We start from the raw sequence: 21,590 nt of genomic DNA, 5'->3' as shown, positions 1-21,590 counted from the left end.
GACAAGTGGGACTAGCTTAAGGTGGCAAGTTGGTCGTCAAGATTGTTTCCATGCTATATAGCATTTAAGGATAAGGGGGGAATCTTTTAGGACCGAGATGAGAAAAACATTTTTCACACAGAGAGTGGTGAATCTCTGGAATTCTCTGCCACAAAAGGTAGTTGAGGCCAGTTCATTGGCTATATTTAAGAGGGAGTTAGATGTAGAACTTGTGGCTAAAGGGATCAGGGGGTAAGGAGAGAAGGCAGGTACGGGATACTGAGTTGGATGATCAGCCATGATCATATTGAATGGCGGTGCAGGCTCGAAGGGCCGAATGGCCTACTCCTGCACCTATTTTCTATGTTTCTATGAAACTACGATTCTAATTCTTTGATTCCCCATTTATTTAACAAACTGCCAGACGTCTATATCTGGTTCAGATACATAGTGCAGCATGGTACAATACCCGCTGTAGAAGCCAAACACAGAAGCTCAATTCATGGACCTTCAATGGAACATTTGCTGGAAGCTGATGACGGGAAGTACTGGAAGATTTTAGGCACAACACCAAAGAGACAAGGTTTGGTTCACATAAAATAAATGTTTAAACCATTCTCAAAAAATATCTCTTCTTACAGCTGCAAAGTGATGACATTCTCATATTGATCTATCTGTCCTCAGCTTTCTCCACAGCCACATGCAAATTAGAAAACCAATACTTCATATGGGTAGCTAATGGCGTGAGCAATGAATTCTTTAATTTCAGGTCAATCACTCCACTCTCCAACATCTACCCAGCCTCCCACTGTCTGCACACACCATTTGTTCCACTCCCCCTGCCCCGATCATCTAGTTCCTTTCCTTTCCTCTATTTGTTCATCATCCACCCTCTCTGCTTGCAATCCCTCATTTACTTACCCACCCAGCTCCCATTTATCTACCATCCCACCCTTTGGTTCCACATTTCAGTCTCTACCTTACTTTCTTCTCAGATTTCACCATTCGCACCCCTTTGTTTTCTCCACTTTATCACCTCCAGCCTTTGGTTACTATACGCACCTATCTCTCCCCTCTGACTCAATGGCCAATTAACCCCTCGTTACTTTGATCCACCAGCTCTTGGCCCACTCATGTCTTTCTGCCAGCTACCTCCTCTCTTCTCTATTAGGCTTAAGAAGGATTCCACCCCATAAAGTAATCTGCCCATTTCCCTTAAAATATGCTGCCTGACCTGCTGAGTTCCTCCAGCAGTTTGTCTTTTGTTCAAGACTCCAGCATCTGCAGTCTCTTGTGTCTCCTAAAGACCAACTAATATTCAAGAATGAAAAACAACTTCTACAGATGTTAGAACTGAAATAAAACAGAAAAATGCTGGGCATTCTCAGCGAGTCTATGGAGAGTTTAATCCCGTTTTACTTTATGAATAGATGCTGCCTGAACCATTGAGTGTGTCAGATCTTTCCCTCTTTTATGAAACTATTTATGATTGATCTATCAACATTTCAGTTCTTAATGAGCACTTTCTCACATCTATTTCATGTTAAAATTAATCCACATCAAGTTAAATAACGACACATTTCCACTGTTGTCAACTTCATTAAAACAAACATTTTTCAATTTTTTTTTCATTTTCAGACAATTTTTATCCAGTTTATGAGATTAAACAACACCCCCTCAAACTGGAGTCAAACAAATGTTCCCATTTAAAAAAATACATAAATGATTGGTAATTAGTGGGAATTGAAGCTGTGAGTCTGAACACTAACATTAGGCGGTGCAATCAAGACAATCAAACTTGTCCCATCGTTTTTTTTCAAAATAACCTTTATATTGTTTTATACGGATATTTTAGCGTTTAACTGAATTTTCCTTGCCTTCCGGTTCCTGAGACAAAATTCCTTGCGCCAGAAACAGATTCTTTCGAAATCACATCTTTAGCGTTGTCAAATTCATACTGCAGGGCTTCTGTGAAACATGAGGCATCAAACATGCTGTAGTAAGCAGAGGCTCTGTCCGCACACATACAATTCTGGGGAAAAGCAGATATCTGTTCCGCTAATTCCAGGGCGCATTGAAAAGCTGGAAGAAAATAACAAGGCAAGTGTGTAAGGTATGTGTCATATGGATTAGGGCTATTACATAAAAAATAGGTGCAGGAGTAGGCCATTCGGCCCTTCGAGCCTGCACCGTCATTCAATATGATCATGGCTGATCATCCAACTCAGTATCCCGTACCTGCCTTCTCTCCATACCCCTGATCCCTTTAGCCACAAGGGCCACATCTAACTCCCTCTTAAATATAGCCAATGGACTGGCCTCAACTACCTTCTGTGGCAGAGAATTCACCACTCTCTGTGTAAAAAAAGATTTTCTCATCTCGATCCTAAAATACTTCCCTCTTATCCTTAAACTGTGACCCCTTGTTCTGGACTTCCCCAACATCGGGAATAATCTTCCTGCATCTAGCCTGTCCAACCCCTTAAGAATTTTGTAAGTTTCTATAAGATCCCCCCTCAATCTTCTAAATTCTAGCGAGTACAAGCCGAGTCCATCCAGTCTTTCTTCATATGAAAGTCCTGACATCCCTGGAATCAGTCTGGTGAACCTTCTCTGTACTCCCTCTATGGCAAGAATGTCTTTCCTCAGATTAGGAGACCAAAACTGTACGCAATACTCCAGGTGTGGTCTCACCAAGACCCTGTACAACTGCAGTAGAACCTCCCTGCTCTTATACTCAAATGCCACTTCCATTCTTTCAGATAGAGGGTGAACAACTGATTTTCCAGCACTCTTGGCTACAAAGCCTTTTTTAGATTATCCGTTTTGCCAGAGTTACAGAGGTCGTGGCCTTTGAGAGGAGTGGAACGGTACCGGAACAGTCAGCCTTGGCCGCCGAGATACCCGCCCGCAAGGTCAACCTCGGGAGCCGGTTACCAAAATGGATCTTCCGTCTCCCGAGTTCCACAGCCCAGGCCGCAGGGGGGTAAATCCGACCAGCCGATTGGCTGCGGAAGTCGTGATAAGGTCGAGATCGGCTGCCTCAGTCGGTCTAGGTGTAACATTTTCAGGGATGCTGTTTAGTATGGAATTTGCAAAATCTGTGGAAGTCATAGTAAGAAAACATCCTGATATTGAGCATTTTTACTTAGTTAAGTACTCTTGTTGTTATCTTGAATTATTTGTTCTTTTCCCAGTATCTTACGGTAGATTGGCATCCAGTAGATTATCTGAGATGAGCTGGTGGTCACCTCAAACCTAAATCTAATTGGGCTTTGTTATGTCACGTGTACCGAGGTACAGTGAAAAGCTTTGTTTTGCATGTTATCCATTCAAATCAGATGGGTTTAAGGTGATGTGTGGGGCAACCTTTCTACACAGAGTGTGGTGCATGCCTGGAATTTTCCATGCTGTATCTCTAAAGTCTAAAAGTAAACATAGAAACATAGAAATTAGGTGCAGCAGTAGGCCATTCAGCCCTTCGAGCCTGCACCGCCATTCAATATGATCATGGCTGATCATCCAACTCAGTATCCCGTACCTGCCTTCTCTCCATACCCCCTGATCCCCTTAGCCACAAGGGCCACATCTAACTCCCTCTTAAATATAGCCAATGAACTGGCCTCAACTACCTTCTGTGGCAGAGAATTCCAGAGATTCACCACTTTCTGTGTGAAAAAAGTTCTTCTCATCTCGGTTTTAAAGGATTTCTCCCTTATCCTTAAGCTGTGACCCCTTGTCCTGGACTTCCCCAACATCGGGAGCAATCTTCCTGCATCTAGCCTGTCCAACCCCTTAAGAATTTTATAAGTTTCTATAAGATCCCCTCTCAATCTCCTAAATTCTAGAGAGTATAAACCAAGTCTATCCAGTCTTTCTTCATAAGACAGTCCTGACATCCCAGGAATCAGTCTGGCGAACCTTCTCTGCACTCCCTCTATGGCAATAATGTCCTTCCTCAGATTTGGAGACCAAAACTGTACGCAATACTCCAGGTGTGGTCTCAGTATCAGTATCAGTATATCTTTATTGTCATTTTCCTGAGTACTCACATACCCAGAGGAAACAAAATAACGTTGCTCAACCAGTGCCCATTCAGTGTGCAGTACAAATAACAACAAATAACTAGAAATAAAAAACATATATCATGAACAAATTAAATTAAACACTCTACTCTCTACTAAACATCAACAGGCGTTTCGATCGACAGCTGCTGCAGTGTGTCCAGGTTGATGGTTGGTGCGCGATACTTTGGCAGGGGGCTAAGTCCGTTTATCAGTCTTATAGCCTGCGGGAAGAAGCTGAGGAGCATCCTGCTGGTTTTGCAGCTAATGCTCCTGTACCTCTTCCCAGATGGCAGGATGGAGAATATGTGATGCGATGGGTGGTAGGGGTCTTTGATGATGGAGATGGCTCTGTTGATACATCTCTTCCTGTATATGTCCAGCAAGAAAGGGAGTTGAGCACCAATAATCCTGCTGGCGGTCTTCACAATCCTGTCAAGTTGGTGCCGTTCGTACGCCTTGCAGCTCCCGAACCAGGAAGTGATGCCGTTGGTTAATGTGCTCTCGATTGTCCCCCTATAAAAAGTTCGTAGATGTGTAGTGGGGAGACCTGCTTTACGTAGTCTTCGGAGAGGGTGTAGTCGCTGCTGGGCTCTCTTGACCAGTGCTGTGGTGTTGGTTGTGGACATCAGGTCATCTGACAGGTGGAGTCCTAGGAACTTCACGCTGCTGGCCCTTTCCACATCAGCTCCATCGATGTGCAGAGGTGTATGGTGTTGTTTTCCCGCCCTCCTGAAGTCAACCACCATCTCCTTAGTTTTTCCCACGCTGAGAATGAGGTTGTGGGATTTGCACCATCCTGTGAGCAGCTCCACCTCCATCCTGTACGCCGACTCATCATTGTCACTGATGAGACCCACCACTGTTGTGTCATCAGCGAACTTGTTGATGAAGTTGTTATTGAGTCTAGCAGTACAGTCGTGTGTAAGCAGACTAAACAGCAGGGGGCTTAGGACACAGCCTTGGGGCGAGCCAGTGCTCACGGCTATGGTTTTTGATGTCCTACTGCCCACCCTGACTGTCTGCTGCCGTTGTGATAGAAAGTTCAGGACCCAGTTACATGTGCCAGCATCAACCCCCAATAGCTCCAACTTCTCCACCAGCTGCTGCGGAATGATTGTGTTAAACGCAGAGCTGAAGTCTATGAAGAGGATCCTGGCATAAGTATTTTTCCGATCAAGGTGTGACAGTACGAGGTTCAGTGTTGTTGAGACTGCGTCCTCTGTGGATCGGTTGGCTCTGTAGGCGAACTGCAGTGGGTCTAGGTCGGCAGGTAGACTCTTTTTGATGTGCTGCATAACCAGTCGCTCAAAACACTTCATTACTATGGGTGTTAGAGCCACTGGTCGAAAGTCATTATGGCAGGCTGGGTTTGGTTTCTTTGGGACAGGGACGATGGTGGCACTCTTAAGACAGTTGGGCACTACTGCCTGGCTGAGTGAGATGTTAAAAATGTCTGTGAAGACATCTTTCAGTTGCTCGGCGCAGTCTCTTAAAACGCATCCAGGAATGTTGTCCGGCCCTGCAGCTTTGCGTGGATTGATGCTGGCAAAGGCCTTTTTAACTCCGGCTACGGACAGCCTGAGCAACTGGTCACTGGGAGATGGCAGTAGTGCACGTGTCTGGGTGCTGTTTTTAACCTCAAACCGTACGTAGAACTCGTTCAGTTCATCTGGTAGAGAGGGGTCGTTTTGGCATATCCGCAGCGGGGGGGGGCTTGTAGTCAGCGATGGTATGAAATCCCTGCCACAAGTGACGTGTGTCTTTGTCATTTTCGAAGTGGCTATTAAGTTTTTGCCCATACAGCCTCTTCGCTTCCCTGATCCCCCGGGATAGGTTACTCCTTTCCAGTTTGTATGCTGCGTTGTCCCCAGGTTTGAATGCAGCATTCCGGATTCTCAGTAGGGAACACACTTCCCCAGTTAGCCAAGGTTTCTGATTGGCACGCCTCCTGACGGTTTTGACCACCGTTACATCATCAATGCATTTATTGATGTATCCGATGACGGATTCTGTGTATTCTTGGAGGTTGATGCCACTGTCATCTGTTGCTGCCTCTCTGAAAATGGCCCACTGTGTGGTTTCGAAACAGTCTTGTAGTGTTGCGGTAGCTCCCTGTGGCCATGTTCTGACTTATTTGACCGTTGGCCTGTCCTGTTTCACCCTGGGTCTGTATGCAGGTGTGAGCATAACCGCTAGGTGGTCAGAGTTGCCGATATGGGGGAGGGGGGCTGCTTTATATGCATCTTCAATGTTGGTGTACACCAGATCTAGTTTATTCTTTCCCCTGGTTGCAATGTTCACATGCTGGTAGAATTTAGGCAGAACAGATGTAAGACTTGCCTGGTTGAAATCCCCAGCTGCCATGAAGAAAGCATCTGGATGTTCCCTCTGCTGTTCACTGATGTTGTTGTAGAGCTCTGTCATAGCATTCTTCACGTCCGCGCTCGGTGGTACATAGACGGCCGTTATGAAGACTGCCGTTAGCTCCCTGGGTAAGTAGAAGGGTCGGCATTTCACAGTCATTAGCTCTACATGGGGTGAGCAGTAAGTGGAAATCACCACAGCATCCTGGCACCATGATCTGTTCACATACACAGCCAGTCCCCCTCCTCTTGCCTTACCACCAAGACCCTGTACAACTGCAGTAGAACCTCCCTGCTCCTATACTCAAATCCTTTTGCTATGAAAGCTAACATACCATTCGCTTTCTTCACTGCCTGCTGCACCTGCATGCCCACTTTCAATGACTGGTGTACCATGACACCCAGGTCTCGCTGCATCTCCCCTTTTCCTAGTCGGCCACCATTTAGATAATAGTCTGCTTTCCTGGTTTTGCCACCAAAATGGATAACCTCACATTTATCCACATTATACTGCATCTGCCAAACATTTGCCCACTCACCCAGCCTATCCAAGTGTAAGGTGTAGTCAAGTCTAAAGACATTGTGGGCTGAAGGGCATGTACTTGTGCTGTATTGTTCTATTTTCTATGTTCTGCCTGGGTATAGATGTTCTAAGGTTTAGAGGAATGAGAGGTGATCTCAATGAATATCCTCCAGATACAGGTAGGTAGATACAGGGAGGATATTTCCCCTGGTTGAGACGGCCAGAACCTGGGTGTCATCATTCTGGACTGAAGTGCAAAGAAATGACTTCACCCAGAGGGTAACGAATCACTACCCAAGAAGGCTTTTAAGATTCAATCAGGGAGTATATACAAGACAGAAATTGCTACATTTTTAGATATGAAGCAAATTGCGGGCATGTTTGGTACAAGAAAGTGGCTTCCCTCTTACTGTGTGGCAGAGCAGAAATGAAGGGTTGAATGGCCAATTCCTGTCTCTATCGCTCATGTTTCTTACATAAGATGTCGGAGAATCTCATCTCTGGATATTTGTCTGCATTCACCATGGAGCCCAGCAGTGAAGCACTATCGTGTTGAGAAGACTGGCTGAGCGCACTTCACATCTGGTCTATCAGTGGGAAAAGGTGTGTGCAGATTTATTTCATTTAATATTTTGATTAATATGTTTGACTAACATATTGTAAATTAAGTTATTTTCACTTTTTAATGCAGAAAAGGACAGATATTTTCATACATCACTATCAGAAACACATGAAAACAATTCAAAACACTTTGTCAATTCGGGGTTTCTGGGATGGGGCCTCAATGATATTTATTGTGGATCCTACTCATTGCATCACTTCACCAGAGGCCTGTTAAGTGTAAGTGGATGTTGGTGGGGGGGGAGGGGGGGGGGGGGGGGGGGGGGGGGGGGGGGGGGGGGGGCAGTAGGTGTGATCAGTTTATTTGACCCTCCACATCCGGAATTGTGCTGGTGCAGGAGGCACCGTGGGCAAAGTGTACTAAGCTCACCTACTGCATCTGATGTTCTCGATGTGGGCTCCTGTACATCAGCGAGACCAAACGTAGACTCGGCGACTGTTTTGATGAACACTTATGCTTGGTCTACTTGATCTCCCGGTTCCCAATAATTTCTACTCTTCTTCCCATCCTCATACCAACCTTTCTGTCCTGGGCCTCCTCTATTGCCGGGGTGAGGCCACACGCAAATTGGAGGAACATCACCTCATATTTTGCTTGGGTAGCTTACACCCCAACGGTATGAACAATGAATTCTCTAATTTTAAGTAATTTGTACGTGCACTCCCCTCCACTTCCCCATTCTCCCTTTCCCCCTTCTTCCACCCTGGTCGTTTTACCAGTCCCCCCCCCCCCCCTCCCATTTCCAGTCTGAAGTAGGGACCCGACCCAAAACGTCACCCATCTTTTTTCTCCAGAGATGCTGCCTGACCCGCTGAGTTACTCCAGCAATTTGTGTCTATGGTATAAACCAGCATCGGCAGTTCCTTGTTTCTACTACTAGCCAAATTGTGGGCTAGGTGCCGCACCACCCAGCATGACTTGTAATCCTGTTAAATGCTTAATAGGATGTTGACCACAGCAAACAAGACCAATAACACGGCTTTTCCATCTGCTTGGCAGGACACAGGGAACTCATTCCCTTCTGGAAAATGGTTTAGTCATTGCCCGTCTCTTCGTCGGTCCCATCCAATAGGGAAAGATACCAGTCATTGGGTGAGTGGGTCGTTTCATGCCACTGCCGCCACATCCTGCACACTGATGGTTGCTTTCCTGGCAGCCGTCACCCGTGGCTTCATTCCACCCCACCTTGGTCTGGGAAACACTTCAGGGAGAGTCGCGAAAGGTCACAGCTGCCCTTTAAAGCAATGACAGATGACACATGCACACTTTCCTGGTCCAGCTCATGAGCTCCATTCACTGGCCACAAACCACACACACACACCAACCTATTTCTGGAATGTAGAACACATTTCAGCTGCTTGAGTCAGCACAGGTTTGCCTCACAATAGAGTCCTGCTGAAGTCTGAAAGACTGCAGTGCTGCGTGATCCATATCAAATTAGTTTGTCTTACAAGGATTTATTTTTTATTTATGGGGTGTGGATGTGGATGACAAGACCAATGTTAGTTGGACATCTCAGGTTGCCGTCTGAAATGCCACAATCAATCAACTGGTGAGCCTGGAGCCACATACATGCAAGGCCACGCAGGGATAGAAACATAGGAAATAGGTGCAGGAGTAGGTGCAGCACCGCCATTCAATATGATCATATTTGATCATCCAAAATCAGTACCCCGTTCCTGCTTTCACCCCCCTATCCCTTGATTCCGTTAGCCCTAATAGCTATATCTAACTCTCTCTTGAATACATCCAGTGAATTGGCCTCCACTGCCTTCTGTGGCAGAGAATTCCACAGATTCATAACTCTCTGGGTGAAAACGCATTTCCTCATCTCAGTCCGAAATGGCCTACCCCTTATTCTTAATCTGTGACCCCCTGGTTCTGGACTCCCCCCAAAATCGGGAAAGTGTTTCCTGCATCTAGCCTGTCCAATCCGTTAAGAATTTTACATGTTTCTACAAGATGACCTCTCATCCTTCTAAATTTAAGTGAATATAAGCCCAGTCGATCGATGCTGATCTCCTTCCATTTCACGGAGTCAAAGTCAAAGTATCCTTTATTGTCATTCAGACCCTTCAGTCTGAACAAAATTACGAACCCTGCAGCCATAACACAGAATAAAATAACAAAACACACAATAAACACAGATTTAACATCCACCAGGCACCTCCTCACTGCGATGGAAGGCAAAAGTCTTAGAGTCCTTGTTCTCCCTCTGCGTTGAGGCGATCCAGTCTTCCGATGTTGTGATCCTGCCGGGCGATGGTAAGTCCCACGGCCGAATCCGAGCTCCGTGAACAGGCCGGTTCAAACTCCGCGGCCCGGGGCGGACGAAGCTGCCACACTCCAGTCCAGCGGACGAGGCTGTTGTTGCGGGAGCTCCGGAGAACCGGTCACCGACCTGGGACCTGCGAGCTCCCGACGATGTCGTCCACTGGGCCCGCGGCCAAGCCTCCGAAGTCGGGTCGCCGCCGCCGCAACACCACCACAGCCCCGAAGTCGGCCAGCCCCAAGGTGATGTTGGTAAGTCCTGGCTCTGCCTCCGGAGCCTCGGGGTCGGTCCCAGTTGGAGGCCGCCAGCTCCGCGATAGGCCTCAGCGCAGACGGAGACGGGGGATACGACAAGAAAAGGTCGCATCCCCCGTGAAGGAAGAGACCAAAACCAAGTTTTATCTTAGTACATCTGGGAAATGGTTTCTTGGCCTACAAAAACCATGGTGGACTTGCACGACAGAGGCACCACCTCTACACTTGGTTTATTTAAGTTGTGGAATATTTGATTTGTAAGTCAGAATGCCTCACAATTTCCCATGAAGAGATGTGTTTATCTCAAGGTCTGATATTAATATTTGGGCATTTTAACCACTGGGTTTCTAAACCAGACTTCTCCATAGTTAATCCATCAACAAATATTCACGAGGGCCTGCAGAAGTAAGTAGGGAAAATGGTACATAGACTTGGTCTATGTTTGTGGTTGTGTTCCACTTCAGGACATTTAAGCTTTATTTTTACACTCCGGGTCCCCAGACAGCAACCTTTAAATCACCCCGATGACCATTCCTGTTGACTAATTTGAATTGCTGCCAGCTCTGGCACTGGAAGCCAATATTGACTAATTTACATGAACCCTGTTTTCCTAAACAGGGTGTGAGAGGATCTTGGCGACATTAAAATAAACCAAAGACTTCGAAAAATAAAAACTGACACCAAGTTTGTCAACAAATTGTAAGTCAGGTTGGAGAGTGAATAAGCCTGGGAACTGGCGTGGAGCTGTGTCTACATAACTTCACGTGTACTCATGTTACAAGTCCAAATCGTAAGCAAACAGATTGCGTGGGAGAGGCTCCATAAGTACAAGATACCAGTGGATCTCAGTGACCACAAAATGTCGTGGGTTACAACATTCTTGCATCCAAAGGCAACTTCCTCTGTTCTTGATGGTGTCATTATACGATTCCACATCTTATTAATATTGGTTGTCCCCCCTCCCTGCATGTGGATGACTACTTTGTCAGAGAATTCCTCCAATGTGTCGGAGATGAGCTGGGAAACACATCATCGATTCTCTCATCGTGAAATGATATGCAGGGGTGGAAGATTGCAACCTGCACGTGGTCCGCCCTGTTTCGACTAATGCAATCAACTCGACGTGCACAAACGGAAGATCAAATAGAACAAGTTGTCCAACAACTTTAGGTTGTGCACGCCACACGAAAGAAGAAGAAGAAATGATATGCAGCCACATTTAGACTGTAAGGTTTCCCATTTTCAGCTCAGCAACTACACAAACCAGATCACCAAGACGGAAGAATGATGTGACTCTGTAGTCTATACACTACAATCTGCCCACTTGGCAAGCTGATGTTGCATGCTTGTGTTAGACACAAAGTGCTGGAGTAACTCAGCGGGTCAGGCAGCATCTCTGGAGAAAAAGGATGTGTGATGTTTCAGGACCTTCTTAAAGGGTTCCAATCCAAAACGTCACCCATCCTTTCCCCCCAGAGATGCTGCCTGACCTGCTGAGTTACTCCAGCACTTTGTATCTATCTTCGGTATGAACCAGCATCTGCAGTTCCTTCCTACACATTTAGTTACATACTAGTGTTGCTTTTCAGAGCGTCTTTGCACTATTATTGCTCGACAAAGGGTAATAACCCAAGAGCTGAGAGAACACCATTGGGTGGTGCCCGCAATGGCCGCCTCGCCAGCAGTCTGTCTTGTCCCTGCTCTGTTTTTATTATTTTAAGTATGTCGTTAAACTTTAAGTTTGTTGACCGACAAACCTTTACGTCTTTGGAATGTGGGAGAAAACCGGTGCACCCAGAGAAAACCCACGCGGTCACAGGGAGAACGTGCAAACTACGCACAGACAGCACCTGTAGTCCTCCGGATTGAATCCAGGTCTCTGGAGCAGCTCTACCACTGCGCCACCCTAATGCCCATGGGACCGCCAAGGGTATTCTCCAAGGGAAGTTTTACATGGACTTTTCATAGAGGGAAAGGCGACAGAAAACCTTTGAGAAGAACTGCATATCATGGTTGTTTGAAGGGTCTGTCACCAACAGTGCCACCCATATCCTTGTTGAGTTTTAAACAAAAGGCCAGAGTTAAAGGTATCAATATACATCAAGACCATAAATGCATGATAATCTCACCAGTTGGATCACAGCAGACCCACTGATATGCAGATTGATGTCATCACCCCCACACTTTCCTCAATATCTCTTACTACACCTTTCCTCAAATAAGCTTTGGCTGGATTGGAGATAATCTAGAGGGCAATATTCAATTTGCAGAATGATGGTCACTCCAACCTAAATGTACAACCTAAGCTTGTACCTGTATATGTTTGGAGGTTGAACCCAAATCACTGCTAATTCGTTGAGCTGAGGAGATGGATCTTGTTCATGTCCCAGCCAAATTCCCCATTACCCCCAGTGCAATAGACAATAGGTGCAGGAGTAGGCCATTCGGCCCTTCAAGCCAGCACCACCATTCAATGTGATTTAATGCTGATCATCCCCAATCAGTACCCCGTTCCTGTGCCCATCTCCCCATATCCCCTGACTCCGCTATCTTTAAAAGCCCTATCTAGCTCTCTCTTGAATGTATCCAGAGAACTCCACCGCCCTCTGAGGCAGAGAATTCCACAGACTCTCTGGGTGAAAAAAGTGTTTCCTCATCTCCGTTTTAAATGGTTTATCCCTTATTCTTTACTGGTTCTGGACTCCCCCAACATCGGGAACATGTTTCCTGCCTCTTGCGTGTCAAAACCCTTAATAATCTTACATGTTTCAATAAGATCTCCACTCATCCTTCTAAACCCTAGGGTGTACAAGCCCAGCCGCTCCATTCTATCAACATTTGACAGTCCCGCCATCCTGGGAATTAACCTTGTAAACCTACTCAACACTCCCTCAATAGCAAGAATGTCCCTCCTCAAATTAGGGGATCAAAACTGTACACAATACTGTACAGGTGTGGTCACACTAGGGCCCTGTACAACTGCAGAAGGACCTCTTTGCTCCTATACTCAACTCCTCTTGTTATGAAGGCCAACATGCCAGTGCACCAACACAGCATTTGTCTCAGCTAAAAAGATCATGGCCTCAAATCCAGCATTAAACTCATGGTCTATCAAGCAGCAGTGGTCCCATCCCTCCTGCACACTTTGGAGGCATGTACTACTACTCACGCTTGTCACATTTTTTATCAATGGAGAGATGCCATGAACACTTTCTCTGCAAAAAATCCTTCAAATCCATTGGTAGGATAAGCAAACCAACACCCTCACCTGATTTGACTTATTACTTGCCAGTCCTTGCCCCACCTCCTCCCCTCACTGCTTTTTAACCAACTATCTCCGCACTGCTCCATCAGTCTGAAGAAGGTTCCCTCCTGAAATATCATTGTTCCATTTGTTCACAGATGCTGTTTGACCTGCTGAATTCAAACAGTACAGGTACTTTGTTTTTTGCTCAGATTTTCGGCATCTGCGATCACATTTTTGTCAGCATCCTCTCCCAGGTCAATATACTTGGCGTTGAAGCACTAGTGACACCCGTCAGTTCTGATGTGCATGCAATATAATTAACAATCCTAACACCAATGAGTAAGGAAGCTACGCCAAGCTCTGTCGCAGCTAAAGACTCCCAGGAGGACTGAGGAAACAATGGAAAGATGTTCTCAAAGTCCTGACTTCTCTTGAGGCTTATACCATTTATGAGATTGATATTCAGAGATACCTCAAGACATTTTGTGGGATTTGTGTAGGATTAGTATCAATGGGTGTTATAGTCACACAGCATGGAAACAGGCCCTACTGCCCAATTTTCCCATTCTAACCCAAATGCCCCTCTACACTAGTCGGACCTGCCTGTGATAAGCCCTATCCCTCCAAACCAGTTTAAATGTATTTTAAATGTTGTTAACCTTAACTACCTGCCTAATTACCACCTCTAGCAGCTCCTTCCATCTACCCACTCCTTCTGCGTGAAAAAGTTGTCCCGCAGGTTCCTAGAAAATATTCCCCTCTCAACTTAAGTAGATTCCCCTACTGGGTAAAAGACTCTGTGGATCTACCCAATCTAGTCCCATCACGATCTTATATACCTCTATATCTTATGCCTTAATGACAACCATCCAGTGGCCTTGACTTCACCATCAATAAGTGCTTTGAGAGGCTGGTTATGGAACATATCAAATCCAGCCTACCAAGCAACCATGATCCACTACAGATTGCCTACTGCCACAACAGATCCACAGATGATGCCATCTTCCTGGCACCTACACTCACCCCTGGGACAACTGCATAAGGACATGTACTCCAGCTTTGATTTCAATACCATTATTACAGCCAAGCTCACAAGCTCATCTCCAAACTTAGACTCAGCACTCACCTCTGCAACTGGATCCTCGACTTCCAGACCAACAGATGCCAATCAGTGAGGATAGGGGACAAATCATCCTCTACGATAATCCTGAATACTGGTGCCTCACAAGGATGCCCCTCAGCCCCCTCTGTAGACATTCACTCATATTCACTCATGAATGAGCAGCCAAATACCAATCCAACTCAATTCACAAATTTGCAGAAGACACCACCGAAATGGGCTGGATATCAAATAATGACGAGAGGGAGTACGGGGAGGAGGCCTGGTGCCAAGACAACAACCTCTCCCTCAATGTCAGCAAGACGAAGGAGGTTGTGATCGACTTCAGGAAACGAAGCGGAACACATGCCCTAGTATACTATGATGGCACTGAAGTAGAGATGGATGAAAGCTTCCAGTTCTTAGGAATAAATGATACCAGCAATTTATCCTGGACCAGCCACATCATATATAACCATATAACAAATACAGCATGGAAAACAGGCCATCTCGGCCCTTCTAGTCCGTGCCGAATACTTATTTTTCCCTAGTCCCATATACCTGCACTCAGACCATAACCCTCCATTCCTTTCCCGTCCATATACCTATCCAATTTATTTTTAAATGATAAAATCGAACCTGCCTCCACCACTTCTACTGGAAGCTCATTCCACACAGCTACCACTCTCTGAGTAAAGAAGATCCCCCTCATGTTACCCCTAAACTTCTGTCCCTTAATTCTCAAGTCATGTACTCTTGTTTGAATCTTCCCTACTCTCAATGGGAAAAGCTTATCCACGTCAACTCTGTCTATCCCTCTCATCATTTTAAAGACCTCTATCGTCCCCCCTTAACCTTCTGCGCTCCAAAGAATAAAGACCTAACTTGTTCAACCTTTCACTGTAACTTAGTTGCTGAAACCCAGGCAACATTCTAATAAATCTCCTCTGTACTCTCTCTATTTTGTTGACATCCTTCCTATAATTAACCAAAAGAACACATCGAAGCAATGACCAAGAAAGCACACCATTACCTGTACCTCCTTAGAAGGCATAGGGGGTTTGGCATGTCCACAGCAATCTTCATCACGTTCTACAGATGCTTCTATAGAGAGCATTTTACCTGGGATGCTTCACAGCATGGTATGGTACAGCTCCATCCAGGACCCCAAGAAATTGTGGAGAATTCTGGACGTAGCCCAGACTATCACACAAACCAAATCCCCCTTCCATTGACTCAATCTACACTTCACATTGCCTCAGCAAGTCCACCAGCATAATCAAGAGCCAGTCTCACTCCGGTTACTCCCTCTTCTCTCCTCTCCCATGTGGCAAGAGGTACAGAAGTTTGGGAACGCATACCTACAGATTATGGGTAGTTTCTTCACAGCCACTATCAGGTAACTGAACCATCCTCTCACCAACTAGAGAGTGGTCCTGACCCCCCATCCCCCCCCCCCCCCCCCCCCCCCCACCCCACCTTTTGAACTATCTTTAATGAGACTTCTGGACTTTATCTTACACTAAATGTTCTACCCTTGATCCTGTATCTATCTGTACACTGCTGACGGCTTGATTGTGATCATGTATAGTCTTTTCACTGACTGAATAACATGCAATAAAAAGCTTTATATAAACTAAATTAAACTAAAAAAGATCACCCCCTCATCCTTTTGGTGCTTGGTATTCAGAATGGTGGGCCAGAGGATTATCCTTGTGTGCTCTGTGATGCCAAAACACCGAAAACTATGACAAACATATGTGAAAATTTTAACTATAAACTATTAAAAGCATATATAAATAATTAAAGCCATTACACTAAAGTAGAATAACTAATAAGTTATTACCCTATCCCTTAATTTGTGCATCGCCTCTTTGAAATTGATGGGGTTTGGGACCCTGCCCCCAGTGTGATCTGGTGCCCAATCTACGAGTGGACTCCCACAGTGTAATGCTGGACAATGTCAAACTTCGAGTCCATATTTATTTCAACACCGAACAATGTGCAGGCAGAAAAAGCAAAAGCACTGCTGTTTAAATGGGCAATGGTTGGCAGCAGTCTGCCAAATCAAATTTGTTATTGTCCCTAGTATGTAGGATAGTGCTTGTGCATGGGGTCATCGTTGGTCAGCGGCCTGAAGGGCCTGTTGCTCTAAAAGTCTAAAGGATCCATGGCAGTGGTCAGGCTGCTCAGAGGAAACATAAGAGCTTCCGGCATACCTGTTGATGTCTTGGACTGGTAACTCAGAGAGCCGAGCTCATATCCCAACAAAGCAGCTGATAAATGTACATAGGAAACTAAAGTAACATGGATTGATTGTGAAATAAGGAGCTGGTATCAGTATTGTGATTCAATGAATGACACCATGCAATAATCACAATGGGATTACTCAGTGCAGAGTCTGTTATTTCCTTGTCCTTGGAATTTCCAAAGGGGATTCAGGAAACTAACAAAGAATTAAGTCGTGTAAGCTAGTTGTTCTTTCCCCTTTATACCAGGTCACAGCCAAAGAGGAATGAATGCCCTGTGGGTGACTATGAGACGGGTGGATTGCGCTAAAAAGATATCTTGATCACTGCTGCACTTCAGCGATGGAAACCTGTTGATCTTATCCAGTCTTGTCTGTGCAACACCAGTCCACAGTAAAGCCATTGCACATAACTTCCCACTAAAATCACTCCGTTCAAGGGGAATGAATATTGTCCCTAGCGTGATGCCCACTTCTGTGAATGTTTGATGAAATTAGTTTGTTTGTTTTAGATTGACCGAGGAAATAAAAATGATGCACTGGCTTCACACTATGCTTCATTAATATGGATATAAAGACGCTTCCTCTATTTGTTGCAAATATTCATGTCTGTCATTTTAGTTGTGATATTTACCTATTATTTTAAGCTTCTTACTCTCTGCATTTACAGTTCCTCTCCATAACGTTTGGGACAAAGACCCATCATTTATTTATTTGCCTCTGTACTCCACAATTTGAGATTTGTAATAGAAAAAGTCATATGTGGTTAAAGTGCACATTGTCAGATTTTAATAGAGGCCATTTTTATACATTTTGGTTTCACCATGTAGAAATTACAGCAGTGTTTATACATAGTTCCACCATTTCAGGGCACCATAATGTTTGGGACACAGCAATGTCATATTTAGTATTTTGTCGCATATCCTTTGTATGCAATGACTGTTTGAAGTCTGTGATTCATGGACATCACCAGTTGCCGGGTGTCTTCTCTGGTGATGCTCTGCCAGGCCATATTGCAGCCATCTTTAGCTTATGCTTGTTTTGGGGGCTAGTCCCCATCAGTTTTCTCTTCAGCATATAAAAGGCATGCTCAGTTGGCTTCAGATCGGGTGATTGACTTGGCCACTCAAGAATTTACCATATTTAGCTTTGAAAAACTCCTTTGTTGCTTTAGCAGTATGTTTGGGAACATTGACACTGCAGAATGAACCGCTGGCCAATGAGGTTTGAGGCATTTGTTTGAACTTGAGTAGATACGATGTTTCTATACACTTCAGAATTCATTATGCTGCTACCATCAGCAGTTGTATCATCAATGAAGATAAGTGAGCCAGTACTTTCAGCCATTGGCGGGAAAACCCGGGGGGGCAGGGGGGATGTGGCCCCTCCATGTTTTCAGAGGTGGGGGACGGTCCCCCTCACATTACAAGCTTTGTAAGGTATGTCGGGTTTAATATGTAGTCGTTCGTTTCGAGTCGAGGCGTTTGATTCGAGCCGTTCGTTCATCACTGCATTCTCTGACTCACTAAAACGATGTGGTAACCGTCTATGTGACTGTAACTGCTATCAATATCCCATTCCTGCATCCTTTAATTATTATAATTGTGTCACACATTGTTTTTGTGAGTCAGAGGAATGGAATGGAGTGTTAAATGCCTCGACGCATCTGAGTTTTAATGACATTGTCTATTGTCTATCTCCCGTTAATTTTATTTAAAGGAACGCCAAATACTTGAAGCAAGGCCAGTTCACGAAAACGATGCGTTAACTGTCACTGTTAATTGCTGCATCGAAATCCATTAATTAATCCTCATAATATAATTGTGTGAACTGACCTTGCTCCAAGTATGATGCGTTCCTTTGAATAAAATTAACGGGAGGCGTGGGCACAATTATCATTTGAACTTTGGAGGCTGATTTACGTAGAGAAGGAATAGGCGACGTTTCGGGTCGAGGCCCTTCTTCAGACCCTTTGTGAACATCGAAATGTCTGACCGTCCAATGCGGAGATGTTTGAAGAGAAGGCATCCAGACAATACTTCATCTCAAAAGGAGAGACAAAGAACACTGCGTTCATTTTTCATGCGGGTACCACTTTCCAAAAGGTATATTTTAAGTGCTGATCAACTACCTATCTTTTCTCATTTCACTTTTTAATATTTTGTATGAATATTATTGCATGGAAGAAACTGCAGAAAATCTACCATATTATGTGCGAGCAGCCCGTTCTTATTCAGTGATACCATCCATGAAAGAATGCTACTTAATCATATACTTTACCCGGGACTTGCACTTATATCATTACAGATGGGCTCGGGAGGCTTGCGACGTTCATCGGCTCTACAGTTTGCAATTAATGATAGGAAACAAACTTCATTCCAATGTACATTTTAGGGTCAAAGTTCCCTTCGGCGTTTTAAGTGCATTAGATAAACTTGTCATAAAAATAACAGAAATCATATTTACTAATTGAAACTTAACTTCTGGCAAATTTTCAATGATTTAACAATTTGAACTTTGTAATGTAACCAGCTTTTAAACACAAACTTTCCAGTTTTAACTTCTAACTGCAATATCGATGTTCTAAAGAAGTCGAGCTATAGCTGACTAAATTTAAAATTGGCGTGAAAGCGCAACTATTATGTTCAGGTCTTCCAATGTATTTTTATTCGCCTCTGTAATAATTTTGGGGGAAAAAAAAGTTAACATGACAATTTAAACACAGACACAATCGTAAACTAACGATTCACACTTGTAAATATTGATGTAAATGCGAGGACAGAACGTGGGCGGAAAGTTCCAATGGTGAACAAAGTGACACAAAGGAAAGTCTAAGTATGGTTTTACTAAATATCTTTATAATAAGGCTTATTTGTGCAGCCCGTTTTGAAACAACTCGAGGATATCAGTTCCCACAATTCATCTTCTCCGTCTTAAAATATAAATTGTACTGAGGTGATTTGTTAACTATCGGCTCTCCCTATTATTGTGGAGCCAGCAACATATGGTAGAGCGGGGGTCGCTGATTTTTGGATCGCTCTCCATTACTCGGGCAATGATGTGTGGTTGTCTTTGGTGGGCTGCGTAATAAAGTTTGGAGCAAAACCGGGTTAAATCGATGGGGGATCGAGTAGTTAACACGCAACAAGTGACAGAATTAAACAAAACTGGACAAAAACTAACTGAACCAGAAACAATCGGGTTGTGCAAAGCAGTTTGGCCCCGGTTTTCTTAGCTCGCGTTGGGACAAATGGACTTGAGAATTAATAGCAGTGAAAAGCTGGTGGCTCGCTGCCTTTTCCAGTGGTCAGCATTTAACCACTTTGCTGGTTCTCAGCCGTTTCATATTGATCTTTAGGTGACACACTATTCCTCAATCGTTGTCTTGGAGACTTCTGTTCTCCCGACTAGTGTTGCTGAAGCCCCTGTCCCACTTGGGCGACCTAATCTGCGCAGTTTCCATACTACAGCTACCACAGAATTAAAAAACACTGGGCATCATGCTGGACAGTGGACAGCATAATACAGGACAGGACAAGCTGCTTGAAAGTGTCCAGTCCTATATTATGTTGTCCAGTGTTTTTTAAATCTGTGGTACAGATCTGCAGTAATTGACGCATTCTAACGGTAACGGCCCTGTAGTAGAAGCGTCCACGTGGCGGGGCTGGAAACTGGAAGAATCCCGAGATAATTACCGTTCACAGGGCGCACGGCTGAAGCTTCCGATGCCTCACGTGTGTGTGTGTGTGTGTGAGTGTGTGTGTGTGTGAGTGTGTGTGTGTGTGTGCGCATGCGCGCGCGGCCGCCAAGATATTGTGTCTCCCCTGTCCCCCGGTCCCCTCCATGTTTTGACAGCGGTATCCGTCTTTGCTTTCAGCAGTTATACATGGGGTGGGAGATTGCAACCTTCACCCTGTTTCGACGAATGCAATCAACCTGGCGTGCACAAACAGAAGATCAAACAGAACAAGTTGACACAACTTTAGGCTGTGCACGCCATACGCAAGAAGAAGAAGCAGTCATACATGCCCAGGCCATAACACCCCCACCACTGTGTTTCACCAAAGAGATGGTGGTAAGCTTTGGATCTTGGGCAGTTCCTTCTCTCCTCCATACTTTGCTCTTGCCATCTCTCTGATATAAGTTAATCTTCATCTCATCTGTCCACAAGACCTTTTTCCAGAACTGTGGTTGCTCTTTTAAGTACTTCTTAGCAAACTGTAACCTGACAATCCTATTTTTGCGGCTAACCAGTGGTTTGCATCTCGCAGTGTAGGCTCTGTATTTCTTTTCATGAAATCTTCTGCAGACAGTGGTCATTGACAAATCCACACCTGACTTCTGGAAAGTGTTTCTGATCTGTCGGACACGTGTTTGGGGATTTTTCTTTATTATAAGAGAATTCTTCTGTCATCAGCTGTGGAGGTCTTCCTTGGTCTGCTAGTCCCTTTGCGATTAGTAAGCTCACCAGTGCTCTCTTTCTTCTTAATAGTAGACAAAAGTGCTGGAGAAACTCAGCGGGTGAGGCAGCATCTATGGAGCGAAGGAAATAGGCAACGTTTCAGGCCGAAACCTTTCTTCAGACTGATCAGATTTCTTCTTAATGATGTCTCTAACAGTTTTATTCTTGGTTCTCAGTGTCATAATGGCTTCTTTGACTTTCATTGTCACAACTTTGGTCCTCGTGTTGATAAACAGCAATAAAAGGTGTTGGAAAGACTAGGTGCTGAGAGCTCCCTTATACCTGCATTAAGGAGGCATTTAAACACACCCGAGCAATTACAAACACCTGTGAAGCCACGTGTCCCAAACATTATGGTGCTTTGAAATGGGGGGGACTATGTATAAACACAGCTGTAATTTCTACATGATGAAACCAAAATGTATAAAAATACCCTTTAATAAAATCTGACAAT

General features: G+C 44.7%; 1 protein-coding gene across 1 annotated transcript in view; it reads right to left on the bottom strand.

The window, feature by feature from the left end:
* Positions 1–357: 357 nt before the first annotated feature.
* LOC116971864 (2,3-dehydroadipyl-CoA hydratase-like) overlaps positions 358–21,590 on the bottom strand; it is a 38,462-nt gene continuing 17,229 nt past the window's right edge. The window contains exon 6 of the mRNA XM_033019030.1: positions 358–2,061. Coding sequence (XP_032874921.1) covers positions 1,838–2,061 — 224 coding nt within the window. The 3' untranslated portion in view covers positions 358–1,837. The remainder of the gene's footprint in view (positions 2,062–21,590) is intronic.

Source organism: Amblyraja radiata, chromosome 4 (genome assembly GCF_010909765.2).
Source record: "Amblyraja radiata isolate CabotCenter1 chromosome 4, sAmbRad1.1.pri, whole genome shotgun sequence".
In the NCBI taxonomy this organism is placed as follows: Eukaryota; Metazoa; Chordata; class Chondrichthyes; order Rajiformes; family Rajidae; genus Amblyraja; species Amblyraja radiata.
Note: the sequence above shows the minus strand (reverse complement) of the source record. Positions and strands in the feature narration are given on the sequence as shown.